The following is a 26,022-nucleotide window of genomic DNA, read 5'->3' as shown; positions in this document are numbered from 1 at the left end:
ATCAGCCGAGTGTCACTTGTTGCTCTTCTTATATCGCGGGTGATCAGATGGAGAATCCAGCAGACGGTGTTAAAGTGCAGCGGAGTCCGCAGACAGCTGTGAGTTTCAATGGATTCATCCTGAAGTGTGAGGAGAACTCAGTCCGTGCAGAAATTGTTGAGGAGTCATCCAGACATGCCTTCACAGAAACCTGGATACAACCCTCCATTCATGTAAACGGGGATATCAATAATCACACTCCTGTATGTTTCATTTAACTTCATATCCTACATGTTTACCACACACTTGAGCGTGCATATTAAAGTACTTGGGTGAGATATGGATCCAGACGTGCGCCCCACTGCACTGTGGGAGTTTTCTGTCGCTGTTTTTTGTTTTAAAACAGGTTTCACTGTAATCATTCCTCCTGTCCATACTGCCCCCAAAGAGATCTCTTCTTAACGATTTCAATGCAAGTGATGGATGACGAAATTGTAAAATGTAAGTTTATGTTGGTCTAATATGAGAATTCAGTTCTAAGTTAGACAAATTAAATGGATATCTTTCAAATGTTCCTCTTTATGCCACGTGTGTCTCCACTGCAGCTGAGCAAGGAAACTGTCGAGGGAGAATTGCACTTTAAAGATTGTAAATGTGGAACATGTCTCTGCGATTTGTCTAACTCAGACTGCTGAAAGCTCTTATTAGTTTCACTTCTGTTGAAATTGCCTCAGGAAAGGATCTCTTTCCAGCCAGTATTGACAGGGGGGAATGGAGACGGTAAGCGAACCCTGTCGGGGGAGGAAGCAGTCAGTGGTTCTCTGTCCGGGCTCTTGGACGGCTACTCGCTGGTTTGCACTGATTTCAGTTGAACTTCAGAGAACTTGAGAAAGTTTTGAAGGTTTCCTTGTGCAGTTTGTCTGTCATACACTTTAAACTGATCCTCAAACATGATTCAGCACTTCCCGGGAAGAATCATTTCGTTTATAAAGAGAACGATTAATAACCAGTGAAGGTAAATACTTGCTAAACTCGCTGCTGTGTTGATTTGCTTTGTTTATTGTCCGGTGTATTCACATTTGCATTTTGGAAAGGCTCAACACTTTTGCTAATGAAAAGCAACAGCCTTTCATTAGGACGTCCTGGGCTTTGGTGTAATTTCATGTCAGGTAAAGTACAGCCTGCAGGTTGAGGTGTTCGCTGAGTGTTTAGTAAAGCCTGCCGGCCTGAAAGCTAGATCTCTCTTTGACACACCTCCTCTCTCTTATGTCTGTTCGGTTTCTTCTTCCAGTAGATAAAGTGTAAATCATTTCCCCATCTTCTTCATCCTGATGCACTGTACACCTCCTGTATTTCACAGGCTTGCTGAATGCTTGGTAACAATCCATTTGTTGTAAGCACATCTCCCCTGCATAACAATTAAGCATCCTCGTCACTGAAATGCATCAGAGACAGATGGCTTGGCCAAGGCAGGAGGGAAAAAGAGAAACCGTAGATGTTGTGCTGTTTCCGTGTTGTTGTTTCCAGCCTGTCGGGGCTGTGGCCCGAGGTTCATGGCGTTGTTAGCTGAGCGAGGTGAGTGACGAATTGTAACGTGGCAAGAAATCCCCGGTACATACTCTGCTTTATGATTTTGTGTCACGTATTGAGAAAATGTGGCCTTATTGTTGTTTAATTGAAGCATTCATTAGCACCCTCTGCAGAATTAATTCCTGAATGGAAAGCCTGGCATCCATAGCCAGAATTGCTTGACTCTAACAGCAAAAAAGAGCCGTATCCCTGGATGAGGCCAGAGGCAGCACACTGCAGCCTGGAGGCCAGCGAGAGTGATTCCTGTTGCCAGGCAACAGTTTACAGATAGAGAGGGGGGTGGGGGGCTAGTAGCGGGGTCCTCCACTGCTGCCCACGCCCCTGCCTGTCCTTCGTCATTGTCGCGTCGGTATTAAATCTGCAACTTGCCTGGCCTTGAATTATTGATTAGCTTTTCCCCCAAGCGTCCACATTGTACTGCACCGGGCGACGCATCAGCTGTCACTGACCAGCGCTCTGCTTCCTGTTCAGGCTCAGGGAAAAACATACAACACTTGCAGCAGTACCAGAGTAAAACGTTAAGTCCTCTCGATTTTAGCCAAAGAAATCTTAATGTCGCAGGCTTTTTTCTTTTTTTTTTTTTTTTTTTTTTCAAACAAGGACTCCTGAGGAGAGAAGGAGGAGTGTGATGTGGTCGACCCTAATTACCTGCCTGCATTTTGTTTTCAAAGGCAGGGAAACCACGAGGTGGCACATAGTGCTTCAGTCTCATTACTTAAATAGTTTAAGAATTCCCTTTTTTTTGGGCTCCCTCTGCAGCCTTGTGTGTTTTGTTGTTGTTCTGGATTTCGGATGCCCGTCTGTGATGGAGCCTTATTTGTTTCCTGAATGTCTAATCTGCCAAGTTCATGCCTTTGGCTACCCACTGAGAAGGGAGTCCTTGTTCTGTGTCTGCCTGGCAATCCCAGTGACTGCTGCTTTCCCCGGCCTCTTGTGCACATTAACATACAGCTGTCCCACAGGATGTAGTGAGACAGACACCCATGAGCTTCAGAGGGAAGCTGGGCACTCCCTCTCCTCTTCCAGATTCAACTCACAGGCAGCAGCCGCAGCAGATGGGCTGTGGAGATTAAACCACTAGACGCATGGCAGCTATTGTGGGCTGCCTATTGTGAAATGTAAAGGTCATCAATGGGGTCAAGGCTGACTTCGTGCGGTGAGCCCCGCCTCCCATACATGAACTGCGTCGGTTGAAGGTTTTGCTAACGATATATTTTTGGCTCGTCAGGAATATTGATCAATAGTGCTAAGGTGACGAGTCAGCGTTAAACGCAGGAGCACAGGGTGAACTGTTTAGCATCAGCTGCTTTTATACACATTGTTTATTTAAAGAAAAGGTTTTGTGGTATTCTACATTCTCCTTTTACTGTCAACAAACACTCAGTGTTGCCCGGGTATACAAAGTTTATTATCTAAGCTTCTTCTGCGCCGTACAGCACATCAAAACATCATCGCACTGTTGCACCGAGTTTCTTCATAATGATGAACACCGTGGCCAGTGGCGTTTATTTGATCCCACACACAACCTGCAGCCGTACGCAATCACTTGGCAAATAAGCGTCTGAAAATTGTACCCAACAAATACAATAATTACTCCTGTTTGAGTATCTTAGTATGACTTATCCTTTTGTTTTAAATGAACGTATGAATTCAGAGATGAACTGCTGCAGTTGGAACACATGAGTTTGGCCGTGAGCACCGCAGACATGCTGAGAGAGAGAAAGTATTGAGAGATGGACTTACGCCTTGTTGGTTTTGATCTTTTCATGGGATTTTTTTGACTTTAAGAAAATATTGGCAACTTATTTATTTCATTGTTTTAAATAAACTACCACAATTGTTATCCTCCCAATATACCCACCTACTTTACAGAGTAATACAACCGTACAGATCACTACAAACCCCCCTGGAAAAACTGCCATAATGAGCCATGGAGCAAAACTTAAAGACTTCTCACATTTACTTTTAAGCGGCTACATCATTTTGACTTGCCTGACATTTAAAATCTTGAATTTCAGGTTTTCATTTTGACTTAAAGGTCATGAAGTATGTCAGAGGAAATAGAAAGTGACTCAAAGTAATGAGACTCAAACAACCTCTGCTGAGGGTTCATGATCAGCCAGTGCAACAACAACCCAAAGATAAAGTACTTTATCAATTTTAGATTTCATGAAATATAGATTTCAGTTCCTCTGAATAAATGACGTGAGTTACGTCAACACCCGCTGACATGTCGGCTCCGATGAAGAGTCCGGTGTAAAGATGACGTTGGGATAACATACTCTGGTTGCCGTGCTGGTTCACTTTACTTTCCTCTCTCTGAGCGGGATTGACCCCCAAGTTGTCTCCCACTACATTTGAAATGCAGGCCAACATCCCCTAAAGGAAACCGGTGTGGTTTCTTGGTGGAGAACATCAAAGCCTCACATGCTGTTGCGGTGTGCCAGTATGACAGCGCGTGCTCTGTGAAGTCTATTTTTGGGACGTCGTTCCAACCTCACTTCCATTTTTCCACTCTTGTGCTCATTTCATTGACTCGCCAGTTGGCTGCGTGGGTTCTTTGTTGGGAAAGTTGGATAAAGGAAAAGAAAGTGGCAGCATGACATGTCAACTGACTCCATATATATATATATATATATATATATATATATATATTAAAAAAGAGAAGTGACAAGCATTCACCCAACACAAGCAGTTGAAGGTTATGTGTTGGAGTTAAAAGAGAGGAAAACCCTCTCATTGTTGAGTTATGTTTGAACGCATCACTCAAACACATTTGAAGTGATTATAGACTCTCAGTGTTGAGCTATAACAATCCTGATGCGTAAAGCAAAACTCAAAAGGCAATATTTAAAAACTTTTTTCATGCCATCTGCTGCTTTTGATGCTTGCAGGAGCTTTTATAGATGCCGGTTAGCTCGCCCTCGGGGCTGGTTTGACAGCTCATCAAGATGAATGACAGGTTTTGGAGACTAAAGTGGGACAATTGACAGCTTGAACTAACGATACACTTCCTGCCACAAGGTGAACATTTGCATGTTATGGTTATGGCTGTAACCAGTTAACCAGGCCTGAGATGTGGTTTGGTGAGCAGCGGTGAAGAGATGCTGAGGCAGCTTTCTGCAGGAGAGATTTATATAAATAAAAGAGAATGAACGTACAGTAGCTCCGGCCTTCTTTTATACATGGCACACGGTGATGAGTGTGATATCTGTTAGCCGTTGTGAGGAAAACGAAGCACAACGATACACTGCCTCGAGTTATTAGTTCAAACGAGCAGCGTAAACATCTCCAGGACAGAAACATGCTTTATTATTTAAAACACATTTTCTTCTTCAGATTCTGTGCCAGTCGCTCCACAAGCTTCAGAAGAAGACTGTTGGACATGACGACAATATTAAATCTTATTTTTACTTCAAACAATAAAACTTCCATAATGTTGGAGGGGGGGGGGGGGGGGAACATCGCTCTACCTACAAACTTTCGGCAACAGTGCATCATATCAATATCATCCGTAGCCCAAGACTTGCACTCTGCTGCCTGGTGTACGGCTCTTGGGGGAATTCTTGTATCCATTATGCATGGCATAAAGTGCTGCACATGAGCAAACAAATCAACAAACCCACACGAACTCCAGGCTCCTAAAGGTGCTTTTCCAAGTGACGCAATATATTCTACTTCTCTGTAAGATGGAAAGTAGGAAGAGTGGTGTCTTCTGTGTAGGAGTGTGGATGTGGCAGACGCTGTACGAGTTTGGAGGCAGGCGGGATGAATTGAAACCAGCGACGCATAACCAGTGCTTCCCGTGTGTATGCCCTTTCTTTTTAGGGTTAAGCCACCAATAGACACGTTAAAGTACTCACTAAAACACTGCTAAATGTTCACCTTAAACTAATTATCTTAACAAAATGTCAATTAGTCTTCTGATATAGTTTGATTAAACCGTTTTGATGAACACAAAGTATGTCATACTCGTCCCTTTTCACATTAAAGTGCATTTCAAGCTATTCAGGATTTCCCTTTGGCAACAGCTGGGTTTTTCCTCTGTCCTCCGTCTGTGTTCATGTTGCCCAGCATGGGATTTAACTCCTCAGAGACCCCCTGCTGCCGACCCTCACAGCCGGACAGATTTCTGTCTCAAGACTCAATGGCCGTATGGCTACCACCTATAACATCAGCCACACCAATTATTACTGCAGACCTAGTGCAGTTTTCTTCTTCTACAACGAGACGGTTCTGTGCTTTCCCCCTGGTGGGTTTCAATTAAGCTGAAAGACGAAGCTTTTGCAATAAACCTCCCATTTTAAGCACTTTTCCTCCTCGATGTTCAGTAGATTTCTCTTTCTTTTAAGGGTTGAGTGAGATATTACCTCTGTATAAAGAGTACTGTAGTCTCTAAACTACACGCACTCATATCTAATCATTTACATACATTATATCTCTTCTATCTACAAATACTGCAGAAGTGTGTGTGTGTGTGTGTGTCTGCTGTGTGTGTGTCATCCAAGGTTCACTGCTCCTCTGCCCTTCCTGAAATGAAACATTTATGACCCTTGACCTTTTTGTCATTCCATGCAGCTCTATAAATCTTGTGAGACACATTTTCTCTCGGCATCACTATCATTCATCTAACCAGGTTCTCCGTTCGCTCAGTATTGCGCCTCCTATGTGTTGTAGCATGACCGGCGTTCTTCAGAACAAAGAGATCCTCTCTTTTCCTCCTATTGTATACAAATTCCACCCTAGATTACTTTTCTTATTAGGTCGCATTGTCTCTGCCAAAAAAGGCTACTGGATCCTCAGTCCTACCAGTATGGCAGATTAAACATGGTAAATCCCAAAGCACACTTCACGAGGCAAATCATTGCTTTACTTATGATCATCTTTCTCCACAAGCAATTTTCTCTTTTGCCTCGGGCTGTTTTGTTAAGAAATAGCTCTACGTCTTCTGTGTTCACAGTGCATGCCACTATTAAGTGTCTGTATTTGTTAACGTGGAGGGACACGAGATGCATCTCAGTGCCATTTCTCCAGACAAAAGATTGATGGTAGCGATCGAGAGACCAACGTTGAGGCCATTTGTTCGTATGCATTCACCAGGAGAGTGAGAATTTCCTTTTTGTGTTTGATTTATTATTTAAAGGAGGGGGGGGGGGGGAGCACCATTACAGTCATCAAAGCGTATAAAGCCGAGTGTAATACCACATATTTTTAAAGAAAAAAAATGATTTAAAGATCTTTTTTGAATTAATATTCGCTACAGTTTACAGGGACGGAAGCTAAATTCATTTAAATAATTTATTCATTAAAGCCGCATTTAAATGACTCAATTCAAACATAATTGAGGAGTAATTAATTCACATTTAGTGATCATTTTATCAACTTGTTAAATAATTAAAAATGTAATTATGAACAAATCAATTTATTTTAAGACTGAGCTATAATCAGTTTTAAAGAATCAGCTGCTTTCAGTGGAAAACAAGCTCTAAAAACACACTGTACTCAAACAGCACACACACACACACACACACACACACACACACACACACTTTGTGTGAACATAGTGGAGCATTTAGCAGCTAAAGAGCTATAAGAGACAAAAACACAACTCCAACACGTTCACCATGTTAACCTCATCATAGTTGGGCTTTAATTGTTTCATTTAATGTTTACTTTGGCTCAAGTTGCATTGCTGTTATGTTGCATCACTCATGACCGTGTCTTTTTGATCCGTCTTTCAGTCTCATTTTGTGCCTTCAGACGTGGCAGTTGATATAGCATTGAAGTCAGGCGCTTAGAAAGGTTGCTATCACGCACTCTGCTGGTGGTGCGTCAGAGAACCACAATCCCAAACACTTTAGACAAGAGCCTTGGCTTTCTAAGCATGGGCAGAAGATGCATCTAAACAAGATCAAATGTGCCCTGCACTTTCTGTGTCACTGTCAATTTGTGCAACTGTTCTACTTAACTCAGTTATCAAGAGTAGGGCTGACAAAGTGAGAGCTGCGATCTTTACTTTAGATGTTTTACCTGCATTCTTTCCAGATTACGTCATTAATGAGGCTCCTCCGTCAGTAGGATCCACGTTAGTTTAGTCTTCAGAAAAGACACACGCTACAGGAGGACCTCATCGTTTCCATCTTGTCCTCCTCTTTCTTGAACTTGGTCATCCCATTTATCTTAGCAGTGAAGGGGGAACCACCTGCACAAGACCCTAACGTCTGTGCTCTATACTGATGTATGCGATGCTGTTGTTTTTACAAGGAAACCTTTTGGGGAACATAGCTAGGACGGATGGTACCATTCCCCTCACAACTCTCTGCTTCCTCAGACTGTGGTAGATGCAGAGCTTCCATCGGAGCATAAACCTACATCTGGTAAATGCTGTGTTTTTGAGTGTGTACTGTAGTTGCGCCCCTCTGGGAAGCTTAGCTTAGAAGTGCTTAACATACAGTACGCTTTTAATTATACAGAGTATGCGAAGTTCATATAGCAACACTGTTGTTGTGCAAGTGTTTCAAACTAAATTGTAACGTCGGCATGCTAAGATGCTCCTAATGACGATGCCAACATGCGGATGTTTAGCAGTCTGAATGCTTATGTTCACGTTCTTCACCGTCTGTCATTTGGTCATAAACCAAAATATTGGGAAACTCCCATTTTGACCCGATATACATTTCTGACCCATTGATGGCGCTACATGAAAGGTCAAAGGATCACCAAAGCAACTTTAGATCCTCCTGAAGGCGAGGGGTGGGCATGAATGTTTTTTTTTTTACTTTCGCCCAATAGTTGTCGAGACATTTTACCCAAAACCACAAATGTCGACCTCATGGTGGAACCAGAGGATCCTCAGTTGTTGGGTTAGTTCATCTGTGAACAGTGAATGTCTGTACAAAACGATCCATTTGGTTGTTGTCGATATTTTAGCTGGAAAGGTTTTGCCCGGGTGGCACTAGAAGAAAAAGCCACAGTCATAAGGTTTCGTCCTCTGGGGACTATAAATGTCGGCACAAAATATAATGACGATCCATCCAACAGTTGTCGAGAGATTTCAGTCTGGGCCAAAGTGGCTACAAAATGTAAACACCCAGAAGAAGGATGAATGATCTATTTGCTTATTTCATTGCTTCTAGCCGACCGTGTTAAATATCATCCTCTGATATCTGAACCTGATTAAAACATCTCCGTTCAGAGTTTAGTCGAGCATGTTCGAAATCCTTTATTTGGAACTGCAAACATGCAAATTGGAGAGAGAGAGATTTGTTGGAGAGATAAAGGACGGGATGAGAAGATGGAGTTCCAGATGAGATCAGTAGTCTTTAGTCGGTTCCTTTTTTAGCAAAGTTCAGGTTCAAAGCACGTGCGACCGAGTCACCGTCAGAATGTCCCCGCACGGTTCCCCACCAACGTCTCAACCATATTTAGAGATCTACAGATGACAGGCAACACCCAGCAGTTACAATTTGGCTCGCTCTGCTTCATCTGGGATGCAGAGTGGTAATTCTGGATGATTAAAGAGGTTTATTCGTTTCTGTGTAAATGTTGATGCCAGCCCCGGCCAAGTTTCACCTGGCTCATCACACACATTTCCATAACCCTCTTTCATTTGTGAATGAGATATGACAGCTCAGGCTGCATCCTAAAGCAAAAACAGGATAGGCTTGTCGTCGGGGGAAGGATTAGAAATGGAGGAAAATGTTAATACCTCTATGGTGAAATTTGCCGTTTGAGCTGTTAGTATGTGACCTCCTCCTGAGGTACTTATTGTGTAGTATGTAAGAATATTTCGAGTTATTTGACTGAGAGAAAATCCAAGTTTCATGACTTTTCCTCTACAGAGCCAAAAGCTGCTTTAAAACTTGACTTTTGCTCATTGCAGAACTTCATATGTATCCTCAGGTCTTTGCATTAAACTTCTTACACATAATATTTACTCCAAATTTCAACTCCACCGCTGCTGCTTCTATCTGCACTGTACATGCGGCGCCTATTGTTCGCCTGTTCGTGATGGAAGAGGGAGGCTTTTTTTTTTTCCAAAGAGTTTTCCTTTCTCTCTGTATCAGCGATCTGGAGGATAGAGGGTGTCATTGTACACATTGTAAAGTCTTCTGGGACCAAATTTGCGCCGTATAAATAAACTTGACTTTGGACAAACGAGGAAGGTGACGCAGTTCAGAGAAGTCGCTCGCTGAATAAAAAGCCGGCCAACATTTCCGCCATGTTGTAGGTCAAAAGTAATGAGGGTCACACTTTTCTGTTTGAAGTGTTTTCTTGTAACATCTTCCAGCACGCTAGTGTCGCTGGGCTGTTTTTCTTTGGACACCGAGCAGAAGGCCGTAAGGATTTGGGTTTGACGCTTGTGATTGGACGACGTAACCGTTGAGAGAATCATTCATGTTCTTAAAATGTGAAAAGACGTTCAGTCCTTGATTACTTCTAGTTTCCTCTTCATCCCGACCTCTCTTGTAGTTCAGCTGCAGATGTTCATTTGTAGTCCAATCTATTCTGTAGTTTTCATGTTGGAGGGGGGACTGTGGGGAAGTGTTGCTATGTTATGACACAACTTACCGAGTTCTACTTTGCAAATGATTAGTAGTTGTCCAACACGGACTATAGATGCCGGACAGATGCAGCAGGAACTGTAACAACTGTTATTCTGCGAGGAAGCTTAGAGAAGCCCACAGCACCAGGCCCCATTTAGAAACTTCTACATTTAATAAATGACACATACATTTTCTGCATTGCATCTTTGTTATGGTTTTCTGCACTGCTGGCTTTTGCTTATTGTGAAAGCTAACATTATAGTGGTGAAGCCTTGGTTGCATAAATGCAATCAAATGTTTAAATGTCTTTTTGTCTCCTCACAAGACAGAAAAAGCAATATATCCCGGCTGCACGGCTTTTGTTTTTTGTCCTCTCATTGTCTGTTGTAACTGACGTAAATTCTCACTTAGATTTTCTTTAGTGAGTGATAAGCAACAAGTAAGACTCCCAGTATGTGTGCCCAGTATTTTAGACACACGTACGTCTGTGTGGACACCATTTTAATGTTATCCCCTTAGTGTACAACCTTTGTACTTTTTGTTTTTCATTTTCTTTATGTAGACCATTTCCTACTTTTATTTCCTCTCTACTTGTATACATTTGAAAAAATAATGCATCTGTTTGAAACTCCAATTTCTAAATAATTACAAATGCTGACCTCTGCTCTTCATTAATTTTCCATGAACATCATTGATGTCATGAGGGAGATACCACGGGCTCTTGATTTAATTTATTTTTTGACCTGACCCCTGTGAATGTTTCAGTCGCATCGGTGGCTGCAGGATATGTTAATTCAAGTTCCATGCAGATGATGCTATTATCATCCTATCATCGCAGAATGCCATGATCCATGGTTTCCTTATTCATCAAACCTCCCCCACACGCCTTGCATCTGTCCAGCCTGGAATGGGGCTCACACTTCACCATTTCAGGAAAAAAAAAATCTATTGAGAGGAGACCCCCTCCTCCTCATTTTTTTTTTTCCACAGAGAGGACAATCGCACAATGACACGGTGCCCTTTAGTGATGCATCACTGCCCAAGAAGTATTTGCCTCCTTCAAGTTCATCACCTCACATTAAACATTTGCTCAAGAAAGCTCCTTTTCTCCTGCGGTGAAGCCGTTTCCCACCAACATCTGTTGGTTTTGAATAACAGGACAATCGTGCTCGACAGGTGTTAGACCTTTTAATGCCTGTTCTAAGGCTTCAACGATTATTCACTGACTCAACATTCATTTAATCTGACAATTTAGATAATCAATATAAGGCTACAACTAACTTCTATTTTCCTAGTCGGCTCATTATTTTCCTGGTTAATGGATCAAACTTTTGTTCTATGAAGTAAAAAAAAAATCCCCTGTTGTAACTTTTCACAGCCCAAGTTGACACAACAATCCAAAACCCAAAGATCTTTAAAGGAGGCTTACGTATCTCCGGCACCTTCACGTTGTTAGTTATTTGTGCAGTCAAATGAGACATTAGCATTTCCCCACAAGCGATCTGCTGCACTGCGATGTAATGAGAGTATTTTTATACATCCTCTGCTGTTCAAATACTGCAGCAATAGAAGCCAATGTCTGAAAGAAAGAAAGACTTTATTCATCCCTTTGGGGGAAATTCAGGTGTCCACCAGCTCACACAATCTGTATTAGCATACAAACATAGATTAGAAGACGATACACAATATAAGAAGGGGATAATATTGCATCATGCACAAGGTTAAACATCCAAAACATACTTAAACTGTTAGTTTGTTGATAATATCAAAACAAAAAGTGAGGTTGCTCCGAGAGAAAGGTTTGTATGCAGCTTTACGTCTGACGAGCAGGATTTTGGTTCTGATGGGCAGAAGGTCGGTATCAGAGGAGGGGGGGTCTGTAAATGCTTTACCAACTGGCAGAAGGAGAGCGACAAAGGAGGCCGCGGCCTATTCAAAGGCCGCAGTGCAGCCCCTCTCGCATGCCGAGCATTCCAATGTGCTGTGTAAAGGTTGAGCCGGCAGAGAGCAGCGAGAGGGCCTTTCTCATGAGGACCACCTTAAACACACACAGACGAAGCTCCGTCTGACGCACCCCGACGTCCACCGGCTTCTGTGCTTTTCTGCGTGTGTGTCTGTGGCGAGAAAGTGACCATAATGCCAGGATTTAGCCTCTTAACACCTGCCGTGTCCCCTCAAATGATCGTGATTTAAATCTCTTGCTACATATTTCCAGACTAACTCTCCATGCTTAGCTTTTATTTACTTTGGTAAATCACTCTGCAAAACTGTGGTTTGCAGAGTGCCACGTACGTTTCTTTAGTCCAAAATTACAGTTCCAGCTCAAACTGTGGCAGATTTATCGTTTGACTCTTGCCAAGTTTTTCAAGAGAAACCCCCCCCCCCCCCCCCCCCCTCCCCACGCCCTGCCAGGTCGCGCAGTAATTACAGGTGTTAGCCAGGAGTGTCTGAAAGGCTGCCAGATCTCAATGCTCCATCACCTGTGAATAGAGCTTTCCCATGACCCGTACATTGTGTCCCGTGTTTGGATGATTAAATGCTGACGTCTTGTGAGGTCAAGAGTAGCAAATGTTGAAGATAATGGTCCGAACTGGTTTGAACTGGATATCTAAAAAAACTGAGAAAATGGTGTTATGGCATTCCTAGAAGCCAGAAAACCCTCGAAGTTTAATTTAAACTACACACAAATGTCACAGTTTATAAATGGCAGCTGGTCAGTGTGATGTAGAAGTGTGTATTTATCCTGCATGACTAATTATGTTGAGTTTATAATCACCTGCACTAAATGTTAATTATTGTGTAGACTAAAGCTGCCATCTTGAGGCTGTGATTTTTTTTTTTTTTTAAATCATCTGTGTTATTACAGCTCCTTTAATAAAAAAAAAAAGCCATCAGCAGTGCATATTGTTGTTAACTGGGCAGGTGCACTCACCCATTACCTGCCACACTGAAATGCAAATATTGGCCTGTACCATGTGTGTGCAAATGAGCAAGTGCGACGTGGATCTATTCACACCGTTTCTGCCTGATAGATTATAATGGCAGACTGTTTGCTTCACAATTGCTCTTAAACACGACACTTATGAATGTACATTGTTACTTTCCACCACTTCATACATGCTGTGCAGCGAGGCAAATGTGCGTACTTCAGTATAATCTCATTGATGCAGTGCATTTAAGAAGTGGGAATGCCTCTTGCGTAAAAAATAAAGACACAGAAGAGCCTTTAGTTGTGGTGGATGAGATGTTTTTTGGTTCTGCAACAAGTGTGTGTGGGGGGGGGGGGGGGGTCCCACCTTTTTTTTTAATGCTAAAGAGAAAGTGCGTACCCCACCCGGTCCCTGTGTGCCGCCTCGTCTGCCTCACATATGTCCCCGGTTCCCCTGCTCGCGGAGGATGCGCTGCGCACGGTGTTGAATGTTGGACTGCACCATTCCTGCCGTCTCCACCGGGGAGGCTGTAATCCGATCCTGTTCGGAGGAGCAGAGAGAGGGCGCTGCTCTGACTCTCTCCACTCCTCCCCTTTCTGCCGAGTGTCACCCTCTTTCTCCCTCATCTGTTCACTCCCTGCTCCTCGGTGAGGCTGGTCGGCGGCGCACACGCCTCCGGGATCGTCGCATCGCATTGTTCACCCCCCACCGACATAGAGTCCCATTTCCATTAGCGTGGCACGGCGTAGCTTTTTCTTTTTTTCTTTAATGCATATACCGGGGGAATCTACCGCATGCACGCCTGTCCGGTGACGTGCCCGAGCATGTTCACATCAGTGACGGATTTACCTGAGAGTACGCTGCCCTCACACTGTCACAGCTTTCTCCCCACCGCGCGCACACATTTGGACTTCACCGATTGTCACTGAAGAGGAAAAAGGGAAACACACCGGATTACAAGGATGGGGTTCTACGGCACTTTAAAGATGATTTTCTACAAAGTGAGTAGGATTCCTTCTTGAATTAACCTCCAACACATCCCCGTGTGTTATCATTGAGTGTGTGCCTCGCGCTGTCGCCCTCATTATCTTTGACGCGCCTCTCGCGGCAGATTGTGCGGCCACTGCGGAGGATCCTCAGCAGTGTGGCACATCCCCAGAGACGCCGCTTTAATTGCCCGGGCCTATATGTTATGTTATGTTTACGCTGCGTTAAATGTTGTAATATCACGACGTGATTTTGGCATCCTTTCATTCATAGTAACTTCAGCCTTGTAAATAAACGCCACGGCATCAGGGGAATGGTTGTACTTGTGGATAGATTACTGCTGTGGCACTTATATGGGCATTCTGCAATGCTGGATGAATATATGTTCGTATGTCCACGTTATACACTTCTAAACCTGCCTTTTCTGCCTGGCATAAGATCCCATTTTCTCCTCAGTGTTGGCTGGATGCTCCCTGCACCTGTATATAAACTGTGGTCCACCCCTCTACATCACCTAGTAGATGATTAAGTAATAACACATGTACTTTTGCATATAAATGGTTAATACCACCTCCTTCTCTGTTTTTAAAACGTGCAGACTTCCACTTTTGTGAATAACTATCTGTTCCAGGAACAAAAACAGCCCGTTTCCCCTGCAATCCTCTCCACTTTGCAGGCTTATTATGATTCTACATTATGCAGCAGTGGTTATCTTGCAGTGACCAAAGTGACTGCTTGAGATGCATGCATGTGATCAGTCTGCTGTTGCCTGTTGGAGCAGCCTATTCCCTGACATTGTGCGCTCGCCTCAGGCTCCAGCCACAGATAATGGGTCACTGTGTCAGACTGCGTGAGGTAGAGAATATCCTCAAGGATGTTGGGTGTATTATGCTGGATGGCAGCCATGAAATGAAGCTCCCCTAGTTGGAAATGCACAAACAAGAATATGAAAGGGAATCCATTACGCAGAGTGTGTAATGTAAACACATTTGTTAATCACCTATCATTCAAATCCAGACAGCCTTGCCGGCGGGGGATTTTTTGTTTGTGTAGCCGTGTGCACTTTGTGTAGTGTTGAAGCTTTGGCTCAATTAGTCATAATAATTGAGTGAAAATGTCTTTCTGAATCAATGGGCAACAGTTTATTGAATCGAACGGTGACCCATTTGTATTCTCCATCCATTTTGTGTTCATTCTATGATATCAGGATTTGGAAGTCAGTGCCTCGAGCGTGAATATTTTTATGCCGCTCTTTGATGGTACTAAAAGAATCTGAAATGCCAGGACGGGTTTTTATTTGAAAGACATGTTAAAAAAGCCATTTCCTGGTTTTATTGGTTCTCATCAATTCTCTACAACTTGCAAATTCTTTCCCAAAATGGCCAGTTCTCAGATGTGTTGCTGCGCCTCAAGTGATGCTGATTGACATGATGAAACGGTTTCATGGCTGCTCGAAACATTATTTGAAAAATGAGGAAATATCCCTCAAGTGACTGATGCTGCAGGATGCAGTCTGCGTTTGAAATGAATCAACACATTATGTAAAGAGTGATTGCTGTCTTTAAAATATCATTAACTCTCTGTGTGTGTGTGTGTATCCATCTGTCGTGCTTTTGGCCAGATAGGGAAGCCAAGAGGAAGGAGGGGAGGACTGATTAGTGGTGATTTACAAACACTGCGTACTCTGGTTACCTTTTTCCCAGGCTGAAACACAAGAAGAGGCTGGTTACACGCAGCTTTCTTTTTTCTTCCACACCCACATTTAGTTTGAGGTTTTCATGCATGTACACACAGAGACACGCACACACAAACACTCAAAGCCAGCCAGCACTCCCCCTTTTCTCTCACCCACTCAGAAACACACACGCATACAAATTCATGCACACACACACACACACACACACACACACACACACACACACACACACCCAGACTCTCCTTGGCTACTGAACTGCCATTGCAGTGAGATCACTGCTTTAAGAACAAGGCAGTTGAGTTTAAGAGCCGGATCTTAACAAACAGGAATATCGTATAAACCCCCCTTTTATATTCCTTAACAATCACGCAGGCTGTCTGCCAGCAATGTTGTACGTAGACCTACCGAGTTATCTGAAAACATTTGGACTACAATTGACATGTTTGTTTTTTTGCCACATAGATTAACTTTCCCAGTGCCTCTTCTTTACACCCCCGTAACAAATCACTCAAGATTTGTTTGGCTCTTGCCCTGAATCTCCCCTGCAGCTTTACACAGCAGCTGACATGTGAGGGGAAACCTCACAAATCATTGGTCAGATCTCAGTGAAATGTCCAGGGGGGGCGGGGGGGGGGCAGCTAACCTGCAGTACAAGTTGGTGTGCTGGTCATGTACACATGCTTCTATAAACTCAGTGCTTTTGGTGCATTCATTTGTTCTGTAGTCCACATTAAATACGGGGGCAGGGAAGCCTAGTATTGATACCTGATGCCACGGGTGCACTTGCCGATAATCTCGCTCGTCATCCAGCATTTGTGAATAGTTTCTCTCGGCTGATTGTTTTCTGATATACTGTTCTCAACGGTCAAATGTGCCTCTCGGGCTGAAAAACACCGAGATGAAAAAATACACTGTCGCCAAATTATAGTGATAAACAAAAAGCACACATCTTGAGGAGAGACGTGTAATCATGCCTCTGTGAAGCCAGACAGGATGGAGTCAAATGCCCGGAGCTGTTTTCTTGCGTAAGATCCAATACTACAATAACATTCTGTAAAGAAAACGGGCAAGAAAAGAGTTGTTTGCTCTCACAATGGGAGAGAAGAAAGTTCATTTATCAGTCTGTACAATAGCAAAGATGGAAGTTCTGCAACACATCTTCCAGTACAGGTCGTTCTTGCAGCTCAACAGGCTGGACTGTAACCGTTGACACATTACTTTCACCCTAAATGGAAGTGCAAAAAAAAAAAAAAAGAAGATTGTTTTTCCACAAGTAATGTTTGAGAACCTTGTGGGGAAAAGTGCGACAGTGCAGGAATAAATCCTTCATCTGCACCATGACGCTGGTTTCGGCCGTCTTTTTTTGTCTTTACAAAAAGGCTGAAACTGGAGGACAATCATGAAATCTCGCCAAGCTTTCATTTAAACATGAAACATGTTTAATTAATCAAGAAACAAGGCCCGACTGTTGCATTGTATATCTTATTTTGGCCTTGACACTTAGCTTGTGATCACTTTCATGTGTAGTGAGAGAGGCCTTGCCAGAGAGAGTGGCAGGCATGGGATGAAGAAAATTGGCTTGCCCGGGCTCACACAGGCTCCCTTTGTTTGCACAGTTGGGTTAGGTGGTAACAGGGATTGGCTGGTGTGTGTGCACATGCAGGTGATGGAAATAGATAAAGAACCGACTAGCTCTGTTTTCTCTCTCTCAAGTATCAGTATGATTTGAACTTCAATGCCAAAGAATGCACCCTGCCAGAACGAGTTTCTGTACGTCGTGGTTATTTTGTGTGCATGGACAGGTTTTTGGGTGTGAATGTGTGACGACCTCTGGATAGTATGGGGTGTCTGGTTGCTCAGCAATCACCTCCAACATAATAAATAGGGCACAGTATCGTTAAACAAGCACCTGCTTTGTATCCTATCTCATCTACAGAGTGGCCTCTCCGCTTCGCTATGGAACATGTTAATACTTTAAATCTCTAGCCTATGCATTAAAGTTTAATTTCTTATCTGCATAAAGCTGTTGCAAGACTGTGCTGTCTGTATTTTAACATTCAGACAGAATGTTAACAAAGTCTGTGACTTGCAAAAGCAATTTTCTGCTTCCACCCCTGTTTTTCAAAAACATCCACAATGCGTGTCCTTTTTTTAAATTGTCTTTTCAAGAAGTGGCTTTTCCCTCAAAGAGTGAAGTGACTTTGCTTTTGAAACAATGATGGATTATACAACACATGCCAGAACTCCCCCCTCCAGACATTTCCTATATGGTGCTCGTTTTGATTTACTTCTCAGAAGGATGCGGTGTATTAATTAGGTTCCTGTTTTCTGTTTTTAAATTCTCCTCCATTGTTATGCTCTGCTGGTTTCCAATGTTTTTCTTCTCTTCTCTTTTTTTTTCTTTCTCAGATGAAGAGAAAGTTGGACCATGGCCCCGAGGTCCGATCTTTCCCTTCAGGAAAAAAGCCCTGCAAAGGCCCCGAATATCCAAGGTAAAGGAAATGTGTTTCACTCCCAATCTATACTGCAGTGTCCTGCATCTGTTCCCCACCTTAAGATCAAAAGAATCTTAAAAGAAATGACATTTTGAAGAACAATATCTCCTTATTTTAGTGCTGCGCTCGTATTAAATGATCCTACCATGAAAGAAATAATGAGCGATATCTAGAGGCGTGAACAAAGATGCTGCGTGTCTTCAAACAGAATGATGCTTCACATCATATTGTATCTCCAGCACCCAGCCAGCCTTCCCAGATGTTTCTCTAACCCTGAATATTTAATGCATGTGTTCACATGTAGCCACATTAAAATTCAGACTGAACACGGCCACTTAACTGTAAATGTTGCCATGTAGCTGGCTCAGCTTCCCCTGCCATTAAAAATGAATCGATAATGAAATGGACCCACAGCTTTGCATTTTGCTGTCGGTGAGCAGAATCTGAAGTGTTGAGGGTGCCCGGCCCGCAGGATGGTTTCTCCCGCTGCCCTTACATTACAAGGGCACACGGGCGTCCTTTGAAGTCCTGCGGTTTACATCCTGGTTCTTACAACAGGAGAGTCTGGACTTGAACAGAAATCTGTGGGAGTGTACATACTTTGAAGTCGGAGTTAAAAAAATATATGAGTTTATTTGTGATTTTTTTGACATACTGAATGTCAATTTAGCTCCTCCTCCTAGTTTGAAACTAGAAAATGTGTGTTTGGGCTAGAACTGTACAACCAAAGGTTTTTATTTACACATCCAAGAAGTCATGTATATTATTTAGGTCCAAAAGACACATCTGTTCATTTAGTCATAAACTGTATATAATAAAAAACTAAATAAATCGGGGTTGATTAAAGGAATTAGCATAATGTAAAACGTAATTTTATTTGCCAAGCAGAACACACACACGCTCCCAGCTGTGTGTAACAACCTTATACTGCGAAAGCAAATCAGTGATTGGCAAAAGTGCTTTCAGTTTAAAGTGCAGCTTTAAATGTTTAACTGGTCAGAGTTCTCCGTTGTCGTCCGCGGGCCATCGTTTGGGTTTTTGTCCACTACAAAAATAATTTGACATGTGTGCCAAAGTTGCAGCGAAACGAACCCGGGGACAACAAAATGTCCTCGTATTGAACTTATTGTTGTTCTCATTTATAGCGTGGTTAATATTTAATGTTCCTGTAATGTTTCTTCTTGTTGGAAGCAGTGCGTCTGTGTCCTCTCTCTAACGTCTGCAGTAGACCGTTTGCCTTTTGAAGATCTCATATTATTATTAGTTTTTAAGGGTTTTTTGCTTTCCCTGTAAATTGCAGTCCGACAGGAATCGTCCCGTGTCCGGCCACACCCACCACATTTGGCCACATCAGAACCAATGGTCAGGGGCAGCAGAGACGGCGCATCACCTCAATCCAGCCTCCCACGGGTCTCCAAGAATGGCTCCGGACATTTCAGGTGAGCGCAGTGGAGTTTTTCTTCTTCTTCTTCTTCTTTGTCTTTTCTCCACACGGGCAACTCCAAACCCCTCGAGCAAAAGCTCATCAAAAAGCAGATGTTGTGCCCAATCAATGTTCACTTAGTTACAGAGATAATTGCTGCCTTGTTGTTCGGGCCCACCACATTACCATAGTCACTGTAGCGAGGAATTGGAATTAGCCGTACCTGTGCAGACTTAAAAGCAGAGGTACAGCATCACATGTTTCTACTGTAGACCTAAAGGTTGAACTAGACGTTGAAGAGATTGTGTCTTCTATGGTCCTGCAATATAAAGAAGTTAAATGTCATTGCAATATTATTGAAGCTTATTCTAACCTTGTCATGTGTTTCGACTTTGGGTCTCTTTAAGAGGTCATTTTGCGTCTTGTTTGGTTACTGTCAGTGTCCATAGACTGATGGAGACACAAGACTGTATTCAGAGTTTACCATATTGTTAGATCTGTAGAGATGCAACATAATAGAGCCGCTTCTTTCATGTGATTCCAGACTTCATGGAAATAGGATGCCATGTTTACACATTAGCCTTGATGGGGTCTCTCAGATTTCCTATTTAATATGTTTCCATGGACTTCATTACCTGAGAGATCTTAAACTCATTATCTTTGAATAGCTGGTTGAACCTGTGACACCTCTGTGTTTATTTGACGTATATTAGTCTTCAGGCCTGACCTGCTGCCGTCTACTGCCTTTGAATTTGACAGCGTGGGCTGCAGGCAGCTAAACCTCAAAACTTACATTCTGTACATTCCCCGGTCCCGTCCGAGCCTGTAGCTCCTTTTAGAGGCAGCATACTGTAGCTAGAAAGAATTCACAAAAATGCACTTATTCCAGGCAGTAAAAGATGAAATAACTGCCTCTTCAGTGTCTGCCGCTCAGTTTCTGAACGTCAATAATCTGTTTTGCTTTCAGCCAAAGATTTCAGTCTTAATGAAATGTGTCTTTCAGCAGATACTTCAACACTTCCCTGAATGTCTGAACTGAAGCATTTTATCAGCGGCTTGTCTGGATAATCAGTTGTTCAAAAGAGTAAAACACTTGTGCGTGTTCAAGTATCAGCACTGTGAGACCAGATGCTCACTGCTGGTGTGTGTCACAGATGTTCTCAGGGGACTATCCACAGAACATCTGAATACATTGAGCTCTTCACAAGTTTGATTTGAGATAAATATTTGAGAATTTTACAGCCTGAATAAGGAACAATAAAAATTCTTCAACTTTTAAGGAACTTACATGTGGGAAACTTAATGTTTTAAATCTGTACCAAATTAGAGCAAAATACCTAAAACTAGAAGGACACTCGGAGAGCGCAGACCTCCACTGAGGCCGTTTCCCTAAGTGAAAAGTGATGTGTGTATCTTCCCCGTGATTCAGATCCGCTCCACGATGTAACAGGTTACATGAAAATCAGTTCAGTATGTTCAAAACAGATCGAACCGGGAAAAACAACCTCCTTTTGTGGATGTAATAACAAAAACTCATAATTGAACATGAAATACTGTAAACTGAATTTGTGAAAAGATAACAAGCTAGAACCTAAAATCCCTTCTCAGGGAATTGTGAACCTGTAGTAGTAATAACCCATGGCAGAACTTTGATGTAACACGTAACTAGCTGTTGCGTGGTCGTCCTGATGGCAGGGAGGAGCTCTCTGTACCTGCTGATTACCTCTGGCTAAAGCTTTTAGCTGCCAAATTACAGGTGGTTTGTGTGCGCCAGATTTTCCATCCTGCCCTGTAGCCTGTAATCATTGTCAGATTTTAGAGCTCCACGGAGGAAAACAACCGTCGGGTCCGACATACAGTGGCAGCGCTCGTCAGGCAGCCGGCGTGAAAACACTGAATGTTCAAAGCAGGAGAAATAATGGTGTTGGTTCAGTCTGCGTCCTAATGCTCACATTTGCATTAGAAATGAGAAATAAGAAGGTGCCTCGACCAACTCTTTGCTGCCCCTGAGCACACGCGGGGAACATTACCGTGGTGCAGACAGGATGCACGAGGCAGTGCGTTGTACAAAAGAACTTACACGAGCACACTCCGCCGTCTACTGCAAACACCATACATTGGCACAATCAGCCCAGAACGCCCGGCTGCTATGTTGTTCTGTTAACATTCTACGTTTACAGCTGTGTCGGGTGTGGCAAACGGTTCAACTAGTGTATCGCGATAGATAGATGTATAGAGAGAGGACAGACTGCAGTGAAGTACTAATACTACAAAGCGTGTTAGTACATGATTTGGTATAAACATTAAACATATGCACATTATCACAGAGAGTGAAGGTCACAATAAAGGTACCGTTGGGTACTGGTACACAGCCCGACAGCCAAAATGAAAGTAACGTTTGTCATTTTTTTAAAACCCCAGTTCCTCTGTCCTCTGTGTTGCAGAGCTGGACCGGCCCAGAGAAGCTGCTGGCGCTGGATGAGTTGATTGACAGCTGCGAGCCCACACAAGTCAAGCATATGATGCAGGTGATCGAGCCGCAGTTTCAGCGAGACTTCATCTCCCTGCTGCCCAAAGAGGTGAGTTCCTGAATGCCCGTTTCTTTTATCAGTACACAACGTAATCTCTTGTCCTCCTGTTCCCTCTGACCTCCCGCGGGGATTCCCTCGCCGTAGACATTGCTTTTCATTGTATAATACGCGACGAGAGACGAGGCTTCCTCTGCGGCCCAAATCCTGTCGCAGTCATCCTTCAGATCATCCAACAGCATCCACGGTGGGGTGTCTGTTTTTCCGCCGCAGCATAACTGACAATACAAACAACCCGGAGTGCTACAGTGACGATAAGATCACATAAGGGATTCTTACAAAACAGCCTCAATCCACCGTATCTGGTGTAGCTGATCAAATACTTAAAACCTCGTCTCTGGCAGGTGTTGTGATGAAAGGAGGGGGCTGGTAGCATGAAGAGTGAGGCAATGGGATGCAAGACTTCAAGGTGTCGGCACCTCTTGCTCTGAAGACTAAATAAACAGCATCATTACGCGTGTTCCCGCCAGGACACTTTTGGTCCCTCTGACTTCTTTTGATATTTCTGTGTGTCCTCTCTGCCGGGGGCTGTCAACTCATTTAACAGGACAATCCCTGTGGCCGCACTATAGATACAGTTGAAACTGTAACCATGCAGAGAATCTGCAGAAAGCTCAAAAAGCAATCACTTCGAGGCTCGAGGTCCATTCATAAAACTTCTGAAATATCCTGAACCCCGGTAATGACTTGTGGCTTAGACGGGCTTTCAGGTGATCTTAGGTACGTCAACGTTTGTGGGTCTCGTCTGGAGCAGGTGATTCGAAATAACCCACGATCTAAACCGGAGCTTACCGGAAAACCTTCAGCAGCTAGACAAAACAACATAAAGAGATCCTTATGATTGCCCTTCATAATGACCCTCAGTCCTCTTTAAAATGTTGTCAAAGAAGTTTTAAATGATTTTTTACAAAGAAACGTCTCCAAATATTTCAGAGACACTTTGATCGACTTAAATCAAACTAATATTCAGATTTCAGATAGATGTCTAAATTTAGCTTTTGCACAAAGCTGTCAAGTTCTGGACTTGTTTGCAATGAATTCTGGGTAAATGACCTGACTTAAAAACATGGCTGACTGAGCAACAGTGTTACCTCTCAGCTCTCAACAGGACATTTCACTTGGAATATTCAACAAAAAGTATAACAATACAAATGATTATTATTTAGGAAGACATTTGTTTTTATTGGTATATAATGTTTTATTCATTTAGCAACAAAATTACCAAACCAATTTCTCAAATGGGAGGATCTGATGCCATTGCCTGAATTCGTCACACAGCGTGCCGTGGGTCTTTATCGTCTCGGATTATGTAATATAATAAAAGAACAATATTTGAACAAAGAGTTACACCTCATCCGACAAAATGAACCCATAATCCTCCCCATTTTATGATGATACAGAGCAATCTCTTGTCCTGACGGTTGATCCATCGCATTGTTTCCTAACAACAGACATTGTGTGTCGGGACTTTTGTCCAAATATATATACCGGTTTGAATAGGTTTGAAAAACAGCAGACCGTATTGTTTATTTCTGTGGCTCAGGGGTCCAGATTTCTGCTCATTATACCAGGGTGTGTGTCTTTGTATGCCGGTTTCAGCTTAATGAACTGTAGCCCCGGCATTATTACCGGCTGTGAAGCTCCTATTGTATATTTTCTGTTAGGCTTTAATGGAAATGTTGATTTGATTCTATGGTAATACCATCGTCTACCCTTGTCAGTTAGACTCATGTTTTTAATATAGTGCACACAGTTTGTTCCTTTTTGTTACTGTGATTTGGTTACTTCAAATTGAAACGTCTCTTCTGTGAGGGGTTTGTACCGTTGTATACGCCGGCAGCAGAGAATAATGGCTCCTTTTTGTGTCTCCTTTTCCATTTACAACTCTCACATTCCTCGCACTCGTCTTTCAACAGCTGGCTTTGTATGTGCTGTCATTCCTGGAACCGAAGGACCTCCTCCAAGCGGCCCAGACGTGTCGCTACTGGCGCATCCTGGCAGAAGACAACCTGCTGTGGAGGGAGAAATGCAGGGAGGAAGGTGAGTCTGAAGTCTTTGCAACAGCTGCGGGCAGACATCATGCCGTCGCCCAGCAGGAGCAGTCTGGAGCTTCTGCTGTGAAGCAATGCTGTGCTTAAAGATGGGGTGGTTGTATTTCAAATAAACGTTTTAGAGGGGGAAAAACATGAGCCTGTTAGTCCAATCTGCTTCCATGTCTTTCCTCATAGGCATCGATGAGCCTCTGCCCCTCAAGAAGAGGAAAATCGTCAAGCCTGGCTTCACTCACAGCCCCTGGAAGAGTGCCTACATCAGGCAGCACAGAATAGACACCAACTGGAGGAGAGGAGACCTCAAATCACCCAAGGTAGCTTTTCCTTCAAACTTAAATTCCCCACAGGTTCACTGATCCTATAGAGCTGATGTCTAATGACTTTGAGTCGCACAAAGTTGATGGAAAGTTGGCGATAAGTCTGGTCTCCGCAGTAGTCTTGCAGAAAAATTGAGTTGCAGCACAGGATTGATCTTACTCTCCTTCAACGTTAAGACTCCATTTGTCTTTTGTTCAGAAGTTTCCTATAAAGCATGACCGGCACGCTGGAGCTGATCCTTAATGGGCCTTAGAGGCTCCTAACAGCCGCGGGTCGTTTTAGGCCATCGCTGATGTAAATACGGTTACTGTGCTCTTCATACTCCTCTGCATATTCACTGTGCTCGTTTGCTGAGCTAGCATTCCTGGGACTGAATATCACACACACACACACACACACTCGCACTGCTTAAAGAATCGTGTACACCTGCAGCACTTGATGACATTTCCCTCTTACCTGCTCTTTGATGATCCAGAGACGTGTCGCCGTCAGCCTCAATTCTTGCTGTGTCATTCTGCATCCACCTCCGTGTCCTTCTCATTGCGTCTCTCTTTGCCTCTCTGTCCCGTCTCAAGGTGCTGAAAGGTCATGACGACCATGTGATCACCTGCCTCCAGTTCTGTGGCAACCGCATCGTCAGCGGCTCGGACGACAACACGCTTAAAGTGTGGTCGGCCATCACAGGAAAGGTAGGGTTAACTGCTTTTCTATTTCCTGTTTCTTTCTTTCTCTTATCTTAATGGCTACCTTTTCTTCTGCACCGCTGTCAGACGTTAGTGGACTGAAGGCGAGCGGTTGAAGTTAAAAGAACTTCATTAATTTTTCAGACTTGTTGATTGCGGAGTGAAGGAGACATCTTAATTATTGCTTAATGTTTATTAGACTTCCTGTCATCGTTGTACATTTAGCCATAAATGAAAACCTTCCTATCTGATAACCAGCGCTGCAACAAAGGATTATTTTCATTATTTTCATTATCTATTTATTAGTTGTTTGGTTTATAAAATATCAAAATATATTATATTTTATTTTCATAGAGGATCAAAGAAAGAAGAATCTGGAATCATCATTTCTACCTTTTTGTTTTCCTTCTTACAAAATGAGTCAAAGCGATTATCAACATTAATTTAACAGTTGACAACTAATGAGTGGAGTGATCTCTGCAGCTCTATCTGACACCTGTCTGTATGTAGAGCTCCCACTAACCTGGTGGTTCATAATTGGATACATTTGCCACGTCACGTGAAAACATCCTGGCAGTTCTCCCCTCTTACATTTTGCCATTTTGCAGACTTGTTACACAGCACATGTCCGCAGAAGGTGTTAGTATTCAGAGCTGAAGCCGCTGCAGCCACACAGGCCTTGGCTGCAGCTTTACGCTGTGTATTAAAAAGAGAAGCCGTGGTTGTACCCCGGTGT

General features: G+C 43.1%; 1 protein-coding gene across 15 annotated transcripts in view; it reads left to right on the top strand.

Moving 5' to 3' along the window:
* Positions 1–26,022, top strand: part of fbxw7 (F-box and WD repeat domain containing 7) — a 100,614-nt gene that overhangs the window by 62,418 nt on the left and 12,174 nt on the right. For 7 of the 15 annotated variants that reach the window (XM_029441208.1, XM_029441199.1, XM_029441190.1 and 4 more), the window contains 6 exons: positions 18,138–18,220; positions 19,524–19,662; positions 22,091–22,225; positions 24,151–24,274; positions 24,463–24,599; positions 25,179–25,292. In XM_029441208.1, coding sequence (XP_029297068.1) covers positions 18,138–18,220; positions 19,524–19,662; positions 22,091–22,225; positions 24,151–24,274; positions 24,463–24,599; positions 25,179–25,292 — 732 coding nt within the window. Of the gene's footprint in view, positions 1–47; positions 243–1,496; positions 1,555–7,895; positions 7,947–13,724; positions 14,047–18,137; positions 18,221–19,523; positions 19,663–22,090; positions 22,226–24,150; positions 24,275–24,462; positions 24,600–25,178; positions 25,293–26,022 lie in introns of those variants that run through there. The other 8 variants (XM_029441258.1, XM_029441266.1, XM_029441217.1 and 5 more) reach the window with 6 other exon arrangements.

Source organism: Cottoperca gobio, chromosome 1, assembly GCF_900634415.1.
Source record: "Cottoperca gobio chromosome 1, fCotGob3.1, whole genome shotgun sequence".
Taxonomy (NCBI): Eukaryota; Metazoa; Chordata; class Actinopteri; order Perciformes; family Bovichtidae; genus Cottoperca; species Cottoperca gobio.
Note: the sequence above shows the minus strand (reverse complement) of the source record. Positions and strands in the feature narration are given on the sequence as shown.